We start from the raw sequence: 18,496 nt of genomic DNA, 5'->3' as shown, positions 1-18,496 counted from the left end.
CCTGACTATTTTGGTTAAATGTCAGTTTTAATGATCTGATATCCAGTATAAAAGTATAAGTCAATAAAAATAAATAAAGCAAACAATTCAGTCAAACATAAGTCAGCTTAAAATAGCCTAGGCCTATAGCTCAAGTTAAATAATGCTCTCCCTCCTTTGGTGGACTTAGATATCCTAATTATAACCAAAAGCCTCGAATTTAGCGATCTTAAAGAGCGCGATGGATTATAGTGCGATAGAAGATCCGTTAAATAAACTGGAGCTAAGCCGTTTAGGGCTTTATAAGTCAGTAACAATACCTTATAATTAATACGGAACTTTATAGGTAACCAGTGTAGAGATGATAAGATCGGTGTTATATGATCATATTTTCTTGATCTGGTAAGAACTCTAGCGGCTGCATTTTGGACTAACTGTATATAATATATTTCAATATATACAATTATGAAACTTCACTTTGCCCTCAGGCTCAGCCAAAACGATTTGCCATGGAACAAATTATAGATTAATGAGACCAAAGATCGCCCGTTAGATATACACAAGACAAATTATATCTCATGTTTAACCACTAGACTAAAGACACCAGAGCCAGCGGCAAACATCAGAAGCACTAGCCGAAGAAAAGCTGGTCCAGTCGGGGTAATTGAGCGCTGAGCGCCCAGTGATCGCCTGGATCTCACAACTCCGAAAACGTCAGATACATTTTTCAAATAGGCGCTATCTTTATAAATAAACCACAGATTTGTTCTTTAAACAACTACATTCTCGACAGAAACACTCTTAGAATTACATTTCGTGACACGATAACAGTAGTATTTTGATATTACGCGGGTTTTCTCCTCTACCATTGACGCTTGTGGTGGGACGAGATGCATTCTGGGATACTGTGTCAAGTCCGCACAAATGCATCCTCTGTAAAAGGGGCGGACCAAGAACACATCCGGGGATTTGAACTGGACTTGGTTAGATGTGAACTTTTGAATTGGGACAGTACTTGGGCAGCGACTGATGACGTTTCACAAGAACACAAGAACACAAGTCAAGTACAGACAAGAACGCATATTGAGAAACGGCCCTTGTGTTTGGGCTGTGTGCTTGTGTTGTCTCGTCACTCAACCCCACCCCCTTGTTCTCCTCGTTAGTCATTATTGTTTCATCTGTGTCACCTGTCGTCGTTATTAGTTTCTCCCTATTTAATCCCCTTGTGTTTGCTGTCCTGTGCCGGGTCATTATTGTTCTTTGTGAAACCTTGTGAGTATCCTGTCAAGATTGTCTAGTGAAAGTTCTGATTCTGTGTTCGCTGTTTGTTTTTTGTTTAGTTATCGGTCAAGTCATAGTCTAGTTTAGTCACCCTGGTGACACCCATCCTGTCTATGTTTTGCCCCTTCGTGGGTTTTGTTTTCCCCATTTTTGTCATCAATAAACCTGTATTCTGCAAGCTGTCTGCGAGTGGGTTCATCCTGAAAATCATAACAACTATTAGCAAGGTTTGTGAGGAGAAGATAAACTGTTTGTGAAAGAGTTAAGCTTGTAGAGAAAATAAGGTCAATAGGAGAAAAGAAACCTCATACTTCTCATTCTACATGTCCAGAACGGATTTAATTCAATCTACTTTAAGGAAACAAGTCTGATTAATAAGATTTAAGCAAACTCCTATTCTTCTCCAGCAGCAGTTATTCTAATGCAGAAGATGCGGCTTTAGCTTCCCCTTATGACTGAATATGCAAACACATTCTGTTAAAAAAAAATCTTATATTTTCACCACACACAAACACCTTGTTAATTATTTTGCCAGCCAAAAGATGCAGACAGAGACAGAGGAAGAGCAGGAAAGAGGGAGACACAATTATGGTCAGAATAAGCGGTTTATTAAATAATCGTATTTTCTTGAAGCCACAAATACACAAAGTTGCTAATTCAAATTCAATCTGTAGATCATTCATCCCCCCTCCCTCTCTATATTATTTATGAAAGCATTTGGAACATGCATTGATTACAAAGCAAGCAATCCTTCATAATCATGATCACAGACATGCTATGAAAAGCTCAGGCCGAACTCTTCCATTCTACATAATGGACAGGTCTCTTCTGTCTTTAAATAGATCGGTCTCTTCTGTCATCCCAGCCCTGGTTAAAGAGTAATGCGTCAATATTAGACTGCCATTTTACAAGATAAGTGATCAGACAAAGCAAATCCATTCGCACTTTATTGTAATCCAATCTGGAGACATATGGCCAGCTATCTCATTATATCAGCTTTATATTTCCTCAAAGGCCCCAAGATATCTCACTATTACCAGAACTAATGGACCACAAAGACGATATCCGAAACAATTTGTCCCAGGAACTTTTTTCCCCTGGACCTGTTGCTGTCTGCGTTTCCACCGCGGTCTAAAGTACTGTGAAGATTAGCTAAGTTAGTCCGGTGACATAGGACTGCTCGCTACAATTTAATACTCTTAAGCTTAATAAAGCCTGAACCTCGTCGTCGGCCCATCGGTTGAATTTTTTTAACTCCATTGTTGATTCAAGTCCCACCCCTGAAAGTTCCGAAACTTTGAAAAAGTACTACCCCTGAGCAGAGACTTTAGAAGGGGGAAATATTACCCGTAACTTCATTTAGACCCTGGTTCCTGCGATGGAAACACACTGAGTACCACCCCAAAGTCCCTAGTTCCTGCAGTGGAAACATGGCTTAGGTTTCCTCTGACCAGCGTTTCCAAACCCTTTTCCCGGAGGCACGGCAACACATTTCAAATTACATTACACATTTTTTTTACTGAAATTAGATAATTGGATCAATCAGAAAAGATTGCTTACTAGAGAACCGAATTGAACAAATCAGGGGTGCGTTTCCCAAAAGCATTGTTAGCCAACTATTGTCGCAAGTTTCATTGAATTGTGTTGGTAACGCCAGAACTTGAGACCATAATTGGCTTCGGGAAACACACCCCAGATGTTTTGAACTAGTACCTATACATTAGGATTGTTAAAAAGATTTTGGCTTTCAGAAACAAAGCATCAAAAATGACCTTGATACAGAAACACTGCTGTGGTAACCCTTACGAAAAGAACATATATAATCCCTATATATGAATGATCAATATATTAAATGGTACAATATAGTACAATATATTGAATAATACATAAGGAATTGCCGCTTTTCATATATTGAAAGATATGTGACAATATATTTACTAATATATCAAAATGTATGTAATCTTATATTCAGTACTTCATAATATATAGATGTATATGTGATCAGATATGGTACTGCATGTGTAATATATTGCAGAGATATTTACTCATGCAGCATAAACAGAGAAATATGTAATGTAATATAAAAATCTTCAATAGCACAAATTATTTTTTAGAGAATTACAGCATAATTTGCCCATCATTTGCATTATATCTTTGTAATTTTAAAACATTATTTTTATTTTCAATATTCCTTAAATCTAAGTTATGATCATGACTGCTTTAGTAATATTTTATAAATGCATAAAGATTGTCAGCACTGATCTGTGTTTTTAACAGCGACCCATTCTTCTTCATCATCAGAAAGATCGTCAAGCTCAAATGTGTCATCCAGCAACAATTCAACCGTCAACCAGACTGAGGATGCCAACATTACTGAACTTCATCCGCCAAGTTCAGGTACATCACTGGGTATATATGGGGCACATTTGCTTGCATTTCTTGTGTGATTTTACAGGAACAGAAACTGGAAGCAGACAGAGAAGCTAATTGCACGTCTCAGAGTTCCGATTGGTCATCTCTGCTCTGGTGGGCGTGGCTACTGTTGCTGTTTGCTGGTTTATGACATCATGATCTACAAGAAGTGAACTGATCAGAGAAGAAGAGACCAGACATCACTGTCAGACTCCTGGAGTCAAATCAGACCAACAGTGTGAACTGAGCAGAAGCTTTAGTTCCAGATATATAGCAAAAGATAGGCAAGGCAAGGCAAGGCAAGTTTATTTATATAGCACATTTCATACACAATGGTAATTCAAAGTGCTTTACATAGAAGAAATTAAAATAATCAAAAGAAATAAGAATAATTAAAACAGTTTAGAGTAAAAAAATAAAAATAAAATAAAATAAAATACAGTGCAAACAGTCGGACGAACAGTGGCACAGTGCTCATTCAGTAAATGCAATGTTAAACAGAAGTGTTTTGAGTCTGGATTTGAATGTGGCTACTGTAGGAGCGCACCTGATCTCTTCTGGAAGCTGGTTCCAGCTGCGGCTGGCATAATAGCTAAAAGCGGACTCTCCATGCTTTGAGTGAACCCTTGGTATTTCTAGTTGATGTGATCCTAATGATCTCAGTGATCTGTTGGGTTTATATTCAGTGAGCATATCTGCAATGTATTGAGGTCCTAGGCCATTAAATGATTTATATACCAGTAAAAATTCTTTAAAATCAATCCTAAATGTGACTGGAAGCCAGTGTAAAGACCTGAGGACTGGTGTGATGTGTTCATATTTTCTGGTTCTGCTCAGGATCCTGGCGGCAGCGTTCTGTACGAGCTGCAACTGTCTTATGGTCTTTTTGGGAAGGCCAGTGAGGAGTCCATTACAATAATCCACCCTGCTGGTGATGAAAGCATGCACAATTTTCTCTAAGTCTTGACTGGAAACAAAGCATCTAATTCTTGCAATATTTTTTAGATGATAGTATGCCGATTTAGTTATTGCTTTGACATGACTACTAAAGCTAAGGTCTGACTCTAGAGACACCCCAAGATTCCTGACTTGATTTTTAGTTGTTTGACCTCTAGAGTGAAGGTATGCGTTCACCTTGAGAACTTCATCTTTGTTTCCAAACGCAATGACTTCAGTTTTGTCTTTGTTTAACTGAAGAAAGTTTTGGCACATCCAGCTGTTTACTTCATCAATGCATTGGAACAGGGAGTCAATGGGGCTGTAATCGTTTGGCGATAGGGCTAAATAGATCTGTGTGTCGTCTGCATAGCTGTGGTAAGAGATTTGGTTCTTTCTCATTATTTGGCTCATTGGAAGCATGTACAGGTTGAATAGGAGTGGCGCAAGAATTGAGCCTTGAGGAACTCCACATGTCATGGATGTCCACTCAGACTTATGGTCTCCTATACTCACATAATAACCTCTCGCTTCTAAGTATGACCTGAACCATTTTAGGACTATCCCAGAAAGACCCACCCAGTTTTCCAGCCTGTCAAGAAGTATGTTGTGATCAACAGTGTCAAATGCAGCACTGAGGTCGAGTAGTACCAGCACTGATATTTTGCCTGTATCAGTATCTAAGCGAATATCGTTAATTATCTTTATGAGCGCTGTCTCTGTGCTGTGATGCGATCGGAAACCAGATTGAAAATTGTCAAAGTATCCATTCGAGCTTAAGAATTTGTTCAGCTGATTGAAAACAACTTTTTCAATGATCTTGCCAATGAAAGGAAGATTTGAGATCGGTCTATAATTGCTTAATATAGTCTTATCAAGATTACTCTTTTTTAGGAGGGGTTTGACAACTGCAGTTTTCAGGGAGTTTGGAAAACTTCCAGAGAGAAGTGAGGCATTTACCACTTCTAGGAGATCTGCTTCTAAGCTGTTTAACACACTTTTGAAGAAAGATGTGGGAAGAGCGTCAAGGGCGCAGGTTGTCTTTTCATATTTTGCACTGCTGTTGAGTTTCTCCATGGTGCCTTTTGTCTACCACTCTTCCTGACCTTCACAGGAGCAATATCATCAGATACATTGATGCTCTGCACCTTTCCTTGCACAGCTATTTATTAACAGATAAATCGAAGAGAAACCTTTTGGTCTCAGTTATTCACGTACAGCTGTGGTTTGATCTGATGGCTGGACGAACTGTTTGTGAAAGAGTCCAGCTACACTCGTGAAAATAACGTGACCGGCTTGGAGATTTCAGAAAAATGCCTCTCAGCGGCAGCGGAGCGAAGGAGCGTGAATTTATATCTTTCTGATGTGCCCTGTTTGAAAAGTTGAAATAAATTGCCTATCGAGTGTTTAATAATAATTATTGGCAGGGAGTCGAAATTATCCACAACACCTGTGTTCTCGTTCACCGTGTGCTTTAGAGTTCTGTATGCTTGCGCTTTGTTTACCCATTTACAATTTGAATAAAAGTTTTGTTGGACACTGCAAAGTGTCCAGATTTAAAGCGTTATTTAAATGCACGATTGAATCTGAAACTTTGATTGACAGAGATATAACCATAGCAACAGACGGGACAAAACAATCTGATACTGTATGTCAAAATAGATCTGTGGATCAATTCTTGGAGTGTAAATGCGTGGGTGGGCGTGTCTTTTCTCATTACCTTATATCCTGCAGCACCAGCACATCTTGCTTCATAGTTGTCTTTTCATTTGCATCTGAAAATACAGAGATGATGATAAAAAATATAAAGAGAAATAAACAGTGTTGCTACATCTACATATGAGATGTTACAGCTGCACAATCTTAAAGAAGACATAAACAGACTCGTACTGTAAAATCAGCTCTCTGAGAACTCAGATCATATTTCTACAACAGGAATTGCTACAGATGTTTGTTCTCAAAAACCTTGAACTAAAGTAATAGAGTAGATACTGAGATTCAATTAGACCTCATGTTGGCTTCAGAAGATTTGTCCATTGTAAAGATTGACGGATATAAATGTGAACTGCTCCTGTTGGGCTTTATTTTGTTATAATTACCAGCTGACTGTACATTCTCCCTTATTTAGAACAGACACTGAATAAATAATTATGTTGACTGCGATATTTCGATATATTGTGCAGCGCTATTAAGTGGGATCCAAAAGTCTGAGACCATTTGTAAAAATGTGTCTAAGTTTTTATTTTTTAATTTTTTTAAATGTAATAAAAATCCTTTTATCAGAATAACTTTTTCTAATCACATAATTTAACTAATCACATAATCTGGAACTTTTGGAACTCTGTTCGGCCAATCAGATTCAATGACTGGAACTGCTTTAAAAATCAATATATAGTTGTTATAATAAATGTTGTTCTACTCACCAGGTTCGAGCAAATGGAATCTCCTGAATGTGGTCTTTTCTTTGTTGATGATCTGTAGTTTATAATATCCATAGTCCGTGTTTGTGATGTTTCTGATGGTCAGAGATCCAGTCGTCTTGTCCAGCTCCAGTCTGCCACTGAATCTCTCACCAGTTTTACCGGTACCTGAATCAGCTTTAGCAACGAGACAGTTTTTGGCTCCAAACATCCACAGTATCAGATCATCTGTCTGGATATTATTAACACCAGTCTCGAGAGTGACATCTTGTCCCTCGGCCTCTGATTTCGTCTCGGCTTCATGTCACAGTAACACACAGAAACAGAGAATTGCAGAAGAAAAAAGTGTGAAATAATTCGTTTCTACATCAGATGCATTCAGAGGACTCTTTAACCGATGTTGGCATGTTTGGAGATAGCCAAAGGCATAAAATATCATGTAGTAATTTCATGTTTAAGCCATGACATGATGGATTTATTGCCATAAAACTCTTTGACTATGCGATTCATGATCATAACTATTTTTCTACATTTCTTTATGCAATATTACATCCTAATTAATTTGACACGATTTTTTTTTTTTTTAGTGTTCATCAGTGGTCCAAGACGGGCTTTAGCACTCGAACCACGAAAATTACTAGAAAATACAGAGATGATGATTAAAAAATATATATATATTGTATAAAAGGCTCTGACATTTCTGGGTGCCTGCCGCTTTAAGACTCTTATTCTGTGGTTACGGAAGAGAGAAAAAAGGGAATGTATGATTAGCGTGTTAGATATAGTGAGTTCTAGTTCAACGGCATAATTCAGCCTACATACCTGTGTTGTGCAGCTTCTTTAGTCCCTTCTGAATAATCCAGCTTCCAATGTTCATGTGTTGAGTTAATTACGGGAAGTAAGTGACTTTTACTTTGCTGTGTTTGTGTTCTATTGTAGAATTACTATGCATTACCATGTGCCAGCGTGATGAGTGAGATTTATAGTGATAGAGCGATGTTTATGCTGAAAAACACTGTAGGAAATAATAGGTTAACTGGTGTGAGTCCTTTGATGTATAAGTTACGTAGTAACGTTTATAACATTTCGTTAAAAGGAGTTAATTTCGTGTTCAGGAGACCGTGTGGGGACGCGGTTTGAGTAATAGCCTTGCCTGGCCACAGTATGTCGCCATTGCTCCTTCTGAAACCTGTTTAACTATCCTTCTGTTGAATTATCCTTTAAGTTTTCTGATAAAGGGATATCACCATGCCACTTTAAACGACCCTTTCAGTTGCACACACACCATGCCCCAGCTCATGCACCTGTAATCAAATCAGCGCCTGCCCGGACCTACCATCCCTTAGCAGTCACTGGAGCGGTACATGGCATACCGCCATCTAATCAGTTTATTCAGCCGCCGGGGAATGAGCAAGTGTACCGAGGGCCCCAACCCACAATCCCAAGGTTCATTCACCCGGATCCCAGTGAGTTTGCACGGCTTCGCATAGCTTTAGAAAACCTACTCCCATCCAATGCTACAGAACTCTTCAAGTACCAAATACTTGTGGATCATTTAAAGCTGGAGGAAACTAAGCTGATAGCTGACGCTTATCTAAACTCACCAACCCCTTATAGTGACACTATGTCAGCCCTCCATGACAAATTCGGGCAGCCTCATCAACTTGCCTTAAGGAAGATAGCAAGCATCCTAGAAACCCCCGAGGTAAGGCGTGGTGATACTATGGCATTCCAGAAGTTCTCTCTCCAGATACAATCTTTAGTGGGTTTATTGCAGACTCTGGGTCCTGAAGGGGAAATCGAACTCAACTGTGGCTCACATGTTGCTCGTCTGCTGAGTAAGCTCCCTCCGGAACAGCGAGCGGATTTCCGTCAACATCAGTTCAAGCAGTTAGGGGCGACCCACACTTTACATGATTTGTCAGAATGGCTCCGCTATGAATCATGGTGTCAGGGCTTCGACAGTCAGGCTACCGGACGCAGCATAAAGGAAAGGCTGAACGTGAAGACTGATGGTCGGCCTGGTATACAGACGGTGACCATCCTACATGGAGCTGGTGAGTCGGCTGAGACCACTTCTTCGTCCCATAAAGAGAGTTCAATTAACCGAGGAGCCAATAGTAAAGCCTACTGTGCCTACTGTGAGAGTACTGAAAATTATCTTAGTCAATGCAGTGCTGTGACCAAACTCTCCAGAGAGCAGCTTAAAGAGTGGATCCGGGTTAACAAGCGGTGCTGGCGCTGTGCACAAACTCATCAAGCCGCTCAATGCACATTGAAGAAACCTTGCAACATCTGTCAAGGAAAACACCTACTGGCTCTTCACGAGATAAACACAAAGGCAGAGAGGGGCAATAAAGATGTGGCTGCTAAGGAAGAGAGCTGCTTAACTAGCTCTGCGGCTGACTCGCTCTACCTGGACAGACCTGGAGCCGGGAGTCGAGTCATGTTGAAGGTCGTCCCTGTGCTTGTACATTATGAAGACCGGACACTTGACACCTTTGCGATCCTCGATGATGGGTCAGAGAGGACCATGTTGTTACCAGCAGCAGCTAAGTTCCTTGGCATAAAGGGCGATCCCGAAGCGCTTCCTTTGCGTACAGTCCGGCAGGACATCCAGATCCTCCATGGCCACACAGTGTCTTTCCGCGTCTCACCAGCGGCGAACCCTCACACTAGCTATAAGATTAATGGGGCCTTCACAGCTGGCCGCCTCAGCCTAGCACAGCATACTTACCCTATTGATCGCCTGAAGAGAAAATACAGATACATAAGTGGCATTCCCCTACCTGCCTTAAGAGATGCTCAGCCAACACTCCTTGTAGGCTCAGATAACCCTCAGCTGATAACACCTGTAGAGCCAGTAAGACTTGGTCCACCAGGTGGTCCAGCCGCAGTCCGCACCAAACTTGGATGGACTCTTCAGGGCCCCACCCCATTCATGGGGCGGCCTATCCAACCTGCACAGTGCCTGTATACTTCATCTACGCCATCAATGGATGAGCTTTACAAGCATGTTGAGAGGCTCTGGCAAGTAGACACTGTACCTTACCGACCAGAAAGAGAGGTGACTCGGTCAAAGCAGGATCAGCAGGCTGTAGCATTGGTTGAATCCAAGACTGTCCGTGCTAATCTAGATGGAGTTCTCAGGTACGCCACACCATTGCTGCGACATGCAAGTATGCCGCCATTGCACTCGCCAAAGGAGGCAGTTATGCCCATGTTACGTAGTACTGAGAGGCGACTTTTAAAGGACCCCAAGCTGGCGGATTCATACAGGAAGGAAATGCAGAAGCTCATTGAAGCAGGTGCTGTGAGAGAAATCACTGAGGATACCTCTAGCAAAGAAGGATGGTACATCTCACATCATCCCTACTCTTGGGCCCCCCTTGCTGGGAGTCTTACTGAGATTTCGTGAACATCCCATAGCCATATCCCATATCCCAACTTGCAGCCAATGCAGCGTGACATACGCCCTGCAGCGCCATGTTGTTGACCACTGCCAGCCGGACGATAACCTGAGATTCTCCGTTGAGAACTGCTTTTATGTAGATAACTGCCTGCAGAGCATGGGTACGTCGGGTGAAGCCAAACGGCTGGTGGATCGACTCAGGGATCTTCTGAAATCTGCAGGTTTTGAGTTGCGTCAATGGGCTTGCAACGATCCAAGCGTCCTGAGCCACTTACCTCAAGAGGCCAGATCAGAAAGCCTGGACCTGTGGCTGGCACAGGATAAGTCCAACCCTCTGGAGTCAACACTTGGTCTCAGCTGGAATTGGGCAACCGACACCTTGGGCTACAGACATAGGCATATGTCCTACGAGGATCCAACCTTGAGGAACATCTACAGAGTACTAGCTACTCAATATGATCCCCTGGGTTACATGTTACCTTTCTCCACCCGAGCAAAGCTCATCATCAGGCAGCTGTGGGATAAGAAGCGAGGTTGGGATGACTCGAACTTACCCGCCAACCTCCTGCAGGCCTGGTTCAGCTGGGAGGCTGAACTTGAGTCCTTACCTCTCCTTACATTCCCGCGTGCATATGTTCCGACGGACACCAACCTTGCGGGTGCCACCCGTGAGGTGCACATCTTTGCAGATGCCTCTGAGCAAGCCTATGGAGCCGTAGCCTACATGAGAACTGAGGACAAGGAAGACCAGATCCACCTGTTTTTCATCCTTGCTCGTTCACGAGTAGCTCCAAGACGCCTGCATTCTATCCCACGCCTGGAGCTTTGTGGAGCTCTGGTTGCAGCGCAGCTTGCTCGTGTTCTCGAGAGGGAACTTACTCTGGAAGTGGCTCGAACTGTGTTGTGGTCAGATTCCACTACCGTACTGACCTGGTTACACTCTCAGTCTTGTCGCTATAAGGTCTTCGTAGGCGCCAGAATAGCTGAGATACAGGAGTTAACAGAGAAGTGCACCTGGCGCTACGTGGACTCTGCAAATAATCCTGCTGACGATCTGACGAGAGGAAAGACCCTGGAGGCATTAATAGATCCCAACCGATGGTCTCAAGGACCTCCCTTCCTTCTCCAGAATCCAGCCACCTGGCCAGAAAGACCCAGCACCGAGCCATCTGAAGACAAAGCGGAACTTGTGCCGAATGTCAGCGTTGGAGAGCTCAACCTTCCATTCCCCGAATGGCGGACCTTCCCGTTGCTCGTCTCCGATTACACAAACCAGCCTTCCATTCCAATGGCGTGGATTGTTTTGGGCCCATGTTTGTGAAGATGGGCAGACGTCAAGAGAAACGCTGGGGGATAATATTTAAGTGTTTAACAACGAGGGCGGTACACTTGGATCTCCTCAGAAATATGGATGCGGATGCTTATTGATGGCCCTGAGACGGTTCATCGCCAGAAGGGGAACACCTGCAGAGTTGTTGTCACATCAGGGAACCAATTTTAAAGGAGGAGAATGGGAGCTTAGAGAGACCTTTGCCAGTATGGAGCCAACCCTTCAGAAACAACTCGCGCGACAGAGGATTAAGTTTCAGTTTAACCCCCCAGCAGCTCCACACTTCGGTGGGGTGTGGGAAAGAGAGGTCCGCTCTGTCAAGTCTGCACTTTATACCTGCGTGGGGACCCAACCTGTTCATGAAAACGTCCTGCTCACCGTTTTCCTGGAAGTTGAGGCAATTCTCAATTCTAAACCGTTGGGTTACGTATCTGCTGACATTGCGGATATCGACCCTGTGACACCCAATAGTCTGCTTATGGGGCGGCCTGATGGATCTCTTCCCCAAGTAGTCTATCCTGAGACGGAGCTCCTGAGCCGCAGACGCTGGAGGCATTCACAAGTTCTCGCTGATCAATTCTGGTCCAGATTCGTCAGAGAATATCTCCCTGGGCTGCAAACCAGACAGAAATGGCAGTCCTCTTCTCCTGAACTAGTGGATAAGGCAGTTGTCATGCTGGTGGACCCGCAGCTACCTCGAGCACTGTGGCCCATTGGGCATGTAACCAAGAGCCACCGCAGCGACGATGGATGCATTAGATCGGCTGATGTGGATATCAAAGGACATGTGTACACCCGACCGGTAGCTCGGTTGGTGATGTTGCCAGCTCTCCCGTCTGGGATGGACGATGCCTCTGTGAGCCCCTCACAGTCTGACTAATAAGCCTTTTAATGGGAGCAAATGTGCTTGCACATTTGGGGGCGGCTGTATAAAAGGCTCTGACATTTCTGGGTGCCTGCAGCTTTAAGACTCTTATTCTGTGGTTACGGGAGAGAAAAAAAAGGGAATGTATGATTAGCGTGTTAGATATAGTGAGTTCTAGTTCAACGGCATAATTCAGCCTACATACCTGTGTTGTGCAGCTTCTTTAGTCCCTTCTGAATAATCCAGCTTCCAATGTTCATGTGTTGAGTTAATGACGGGAAGTAAGTGACTTTTACTTTGCTGTGTTTGTGTTCTATTGTAGAATTACTATGCATTACCATGTGCCAGCGTGACGAGTGAGATTTATAGTGATAGAGCGATGTTTATGCTGAAAAACACTGTAGGAAATAATAGGTTAACTGGTGTGAGTCTTTTGATGTATAAGTTACGTAGTAACGTTTATAAAATTGCGTTAAAAGGAGTTCATTTCGCGTTCAGGAGACCATGTGTGGACGCGGTTTGAGTAATAGCCTTGTCTGGCCACAGTATGTCGCCATTGCTCCTTCTGAAACCTGTTTAACTATCCTTCTGTTGAATTATCCTTTAAGTTTTCAATGTAAACTTGTCAGTGAGATAGATGAAGCTCCTTATATTTCTTCAATGAGTAATATCCTCGTTTATTTAATTGTAGATTATGTTTAATGGGGTATAGGAATGTTTATTGAGATATTTATGTTTGATGATCCTGGTTTGTATTATGTGTTTATATATTATTTACGTTGTATAGTACTTTAAGTACTGTAACTGTTAAAATGGCAGTACCTAATTGTGATTTATTTGTTTTATTATCAGACTAAAAGACAATACTGGATATTGGAATGTTCTGATGAGCACTGCTGAAGTCCAATACAGTCTAAAGAAGAAATTATATCTCCTCGTCTTTATTCCTGTGATGGAGTGGAGAAGGAGATGAGGACCCAATTGCGAGATGAAATGAAATGTCACTTTAATCAGGTAAGATATTAACAGAAAGGCAGCCGCTCTGGCAGGCACAGTGAGAATATAACTTAAACAGTCTCTTGAGAAAATATAGTCTGCTCTTCAGGTCTCCTTGCAAACAAGCGGGAGGTGCGTGGGTATTGGCGTTCACAGCCCACCGTCCTCGTCAGCGCCTCAGAGTGGAGATGGTGCCAACGTAGATATGATCAGAAGTGGAAAGAACACACACAACTTGACACGACAGTACAAGGACACGAGAGGTACGTGTAAACTCGGGGTATAAACATCAAGAATCGGACGAAGAGCAGGGAGAAAAGGGGACCTAGATGTAGCAAAGATTATTAACGAAATAGAGAGCAGGTGAGCCCTAATCAAAGTGGAGGAGAGGAGATAATGTGGTTCAGCTGATGCGGTAAGGAACTAATGTGAGTGTGACAAAAAGACCAGTAGAGGGAGGTAGAGGAACAGAAAGAGCCCAGGGGTCCGTTCTTCGTACGTCGCTAACTCTCTTAGCTGGATTTGATTGTTGGCGATTTGGCATGATCTTGGATTGTTTGGTTCTTCGACGCTCATCCTGGACTTGCTGTCATAGCAACAGGTGCGCAATCTTAAACCTGCTCGAGCGCAGGCTTATTTCATGTTAACAGGATTAGATCCCGGCTTCATAAGCGGAGGTGATCCGGGAAGTCCTTTAGCGCAGCGCGATAGCGTACTTTTAGAGAGATATAGTTTTTCTCGTGACTCGTGAGTGTCATTTGTATCATTAATTTGTTGGAACAACACATTTAATGTCGGAGTCGGGCTTTAACAACAGCACAAACTGTGTCCATTTCCCTGAGAATCTTTGCGAGTCATACGGTGAACTTGATGAAAAGTGCTGCCTGTCGTGCCATTCACAAAGTTTACCTCGCGCTCAAGCTTTTTTTAGGGGTTTTTATGGTTTTTCCAGACCCAAGGTTGTAAAGCAGATTTTTTTTTTTGCTAATGCAGGTACATTATATTTTTTTAATGAAGATCATGCAATCATGACTTAGCCAATAAGTATGATTTACAGTAGCCTTTGTGTCAGGCTTCACTGACGTGATTGGTGCCAGAGACTGTAGCTACACACGTTCCCATCAAGGCCTCAATGAAGAGGATTTTGTGAACAGTGTAAATGTGCAGGTAAGTTACTATTACAATTCTAAATATATCATATTAGTAATATTATATAAAAAAAAAGAAAAAAAAAAAGGAATGGAATCAAAAAGTATGCAGGTTGACTGACTAAAATGTCTTGGCAGTGTGTGACACTATATATCAGTCACATAGTCACATGTAGCACATTATTTGAACATGGAAACGGAAAATATAAATATCAAGCACACTGTATTACATAGGCTACACGTATTCTGAGCCTAACATAACTATTTTTTTTCATTATGTAGGTGATTACAACATGCTTGGAGACACAGGGGCTATACCTGCAGGCAGTATTTTATGACCCCATTCCCTGACAATGGAGCTCTAGCCAGGACAAGGGCACAGTTTTAAATTGACCATGGGCAACTAAAGGGAAAATTTCAGTGTCTGAAAAGTCTGAGGGTTGCACCTGACAGGGACTGTGACATTATTGTTACATGTGCCGTATTACACATCATTACACATCAGAAAGGAGAGGATCCCTGTGGTGGAGGTGCAGCCTGATGATGACCTCCAGCCTAATGACCTCCAGCCTGATGATGACCTCCACCAGTGCACTTGGACGGACCTAGTAGCAGAGCGGCACGGGACAGAATTGTGGGACACCATTTTTAAAATTCACTAAATGTTTAATAAAAGACAAGACAAATATGCTTAGTTCCTTTTTTATTTCAATTATTCTTTGTAAAGAAAAGCCAATGATCAAGCCATCTTTTGCCTGCAACAAGAGATATTATGCAAGGTCAGCAATAGTACTCTGTGTGTTCTTTTAGAGAGATAATTTTACATTAGCCTACATGCAGTGTTCACTTTCATAAAGTAAAGCAATTCAGGCTTTAGACCAGCCATTTGGATAATAGGCCTACTTAATTTAATGCAGCAACAAATTATTTTACAGTGTACTAAGATAATTAAAAGCTCATTTACCAGTAATGAAGCTGTTGCTACTGGTCCCTGTCGTGGGTCTAAGGAAGAGCTGCCCCCAGAGATGCCCCCCACAATAGGGTCAATTCACATTCAACCCAAGGGCCAGCCCTTCTGTCGGGGAGTAAGTGACCACCACCTGCTTTTTATTCATTTTTATAGCCTTTTTCTTGGTTGCTGCACATGAACAACACATGCACATCATTTAACGGTGTATTTTTAAAAGAGACCAAGAACAGTATAAGTAGCTTAGTAAAGATTACCATTTTCACTTTTAGTTGTTCCAATGTTCTAGTGGGTGGTGGCTCTGACATTACAATGAACAAAGTAATTATGAAATTAAATTAAAATACAAAAATATATATACTGTAACAAGTGATAGAAACATTTAACATGGTCCCCACTATTGAATTTAATTTGTTTGCTACTATTTGCCAGCCCCATCTCCTGGCTTTTACAGACTTTGATGTCTTCCCTGGCGTTTTCATTAAACATTAAAATTCCGCATAAACTTCGACTACTAGCTTTTGCTCTGCTGCGGAGAAAAACTGTGCGTGCTCTTTGGCCACGGTGAGCAGCCAATAGCAGCGTTGCTGATCAATGTTTCTACTATCGATACATATCCCCTTTTAAACCAGCGCATGCACGCGCAATTATCTCAGATAACTCAATCCAGCTATACTAATCATAACCGGCAGGTGTGTTCGAACAACCCAATTAGCCAGATCATGATTAGGCCGATTATATCATCTTGGATGTCTCGTTTGATCTCGGATGTTTTAAGCAACGTACGAAGAACGGACCCCAGAACCATGACAATTCCTGTGTCCTGACCGATACACCATCCTGTTTACTGGCTGAAAACCTTAATGAACTAGCCCTACTAGATTACCTCTTTAACATATATAAAGAGAGAAATAAACAGTGTTGCTACATCTACATATGAGATGTTACAGCTGCACAATCGTAAAGAAGACACAAACAGACTCGTATTGTAAAATCAGCTCTCTGAGAACTCAGATCATATTTCTACAACAGAAATTGCTACAGATTTTTGTTCTCAATAGAGTAGATACTGAGATTCAATTAGACCTCATGTTGGCTTCAGAAGATTGTCCATTTTAAAGATTGACGGATATGAATGTGAACTGCTCCTGTTGGGCTTTATTTTGTAATAATTACCAGCTGACTGTACATTCTCCCTTATTTAAAACAGACACTGAATAAATAATTATGTTGGCTTGAGAAAGTTCAAGCATTTCACACTTCTCAAGCCAACGTCAAAGTTTGTCTTGACAAACATATTACTATAGTTATACTTGTTATTATACAATGTACAATAAGAAGAAACATAATTACAGTGTATGATTTTATCTGACCTGTATAAAAATCCACTCACTGGATTAGGTGGGATCCAAAAGTCTGAGACCACTAGTGAAAATGTCTTTCACCTTTTTTTAATTTGTTTTTTAAATGTAATAAAAAAAAAATGTTTTTTAAACTATTCACATAATCTGGAACTCTTGGAACTCTGTTCAGCCAATCAGATTCAAGGACTGGAACTGCTGTAAAAATCAATATATAGTTGTTATAATAAATGTTCTACTCACCAGGTTCGAGCACAATGAATCTCCTGAATGTGGTCTTTTCTTTGTTGATGATCTGTAGTTTATAATGTCCATATTCTGTGTTTGTGATGTTTTTGATGGTCAAAGATCCAGTCGTCTCGTTCAGCTCCAGTCTGTCTTTGAATCTTTCAGTAATAATGGCTGTTTCTGAATCAGCAACGAGACAGTTTTTGGCTCCAAACGTCCACAGTATCAGATCATCTGTCTGGATATCATTAACACCAGTCTCGAGAAGGACATCTTCTCTCTCGGCCCCTGATTTCGTCTCGGCTTCATGTCACAGTAACACACAGAAACAGAGATTTGCAGAAGAAAAAGTGTGAAAGAATTGACTTTGTAGTTTCTACATCAGATGCATTTAGATGACAGACTCTTTAACCGATGTTGGCATGTTTGGAAATAGCCAAAGGCACTTAGTTATCCATGAACTAATATCTACATGATTATATTACAGCCTACATTCACAAATCAATGAAGCAAACTATGATGTATTTACATGTTTAATGATCATTACTATTTTTCTACATTATTCATGCAATATTACAATATTTTTTTTAAATGTAGTGCTCATCAGAGTGGTCCAAGACCCTAGGGCTTTTGCCCCTAGTTTTGTGAATTTTAAATTTTAAAAAGTAACAAATCCTTCTCTCACGGGTCAATTTAACCCTTTAAGAATGAATGGAATGCTTCAGTATACATGGAAAACTCTAAAAATGCAAAACATTCAAACTAAAAATGCTAAAACTTTACCAACATTTTTTTTTTAATAATGTCTACATGCCTGAATGCATACTGAAGTGAACTGACTTTAAAACCCAGCAAATACAGCTCATTTGCTCCAAATAGAGCAATAAGGCCATATGGCAAGAGTCATAAGATATCATGTTATATTATTTTATTTTTCCACAAGAGGTCGGCAAAGACACCCAATGTAAGATATTTAGTGCTAAATTGAAAGGGTTATGCATGAAATTGTGAGTTATTTTGATGTGAAGAATGTGCTTAAATTATTCTTTACCTATTATTTATTGATACAATTTAGTAATTTAAAGGTAAATAAAATAAATACCAATGAAATAAGCTTTCTGGACCAAAAAAAAAGGTATAATTTTAGGGTAATTTTGACCC

General features: G+C 41.2%; 1 protein-coding gene and 1 long non-coding RNA gene across 2 annotated transcripts in view; one reads left to right on the top strand and one right to left on the bottom strand.

Annotated features, from left to right (window-relative positions):
* Positions 1-1,848: 1,848 nt before the first annotated feature.
* LOC306988762 (uncharacterized protein) overlaps positions 1,849-18,496 on the bottom strand; it is a 52,400-nt gene continuing 35,752 nt past the window's right edge. The window contains exons 12-16 of the mRNA XM_079593911.1: positions 17,351-17,638; positions 7,032-7,325; positions 6,329-6,383; positions 2,691-3,846; positions 1,849-2,649 (exon numbers count right to left, since the gene is read on the bottom strand). Of these exons, the coding sequence (XP_079450037.1) occupies positions 3,744-3,846; positions 6,329-6,383; positions 7,032-7,325; positions 17,351-17,638 (740 nt within the window). The 3' untranslated portion in view covers positions 1,849-2,649; positions 2,691-3,743. The remainder of the gene's footprint in view (positions 2,650-2,690; positions 3,847-6,328; positions 6,384-7,031; positions 7,326-17,350; positions 17,639-18,496) is intronic.
* Positions 12,765-13,826, top strand: LOC306988981. The gene is made up of 3 exons (XR_013795535.1): positions 12,765-12,916; positions 13,488-13,649; positions 13,741-13,826. It is a non-coding gene; the product is annotated as an uncharacterized lncRNA (long non-coding RNA).

This window comes from Phoxinus phoxinus (genome assembly GCF_949152265.1).
Source record: "Phoxinus phoxinus genome assembly, chromosome: 20".
Classification (NCBI taxonomy): domain Eukaryota; kingdom Metazoa; phylum Chordata; class Actinopteri; order Cypriniformes; family Leuciscidae; genus Phoxinus; species Phoxinus phoxinus.
Note: the sequence above shows the minus strand (reverse complement) of the source record. Positions and strands in the feature narration are given on the sequence as shown.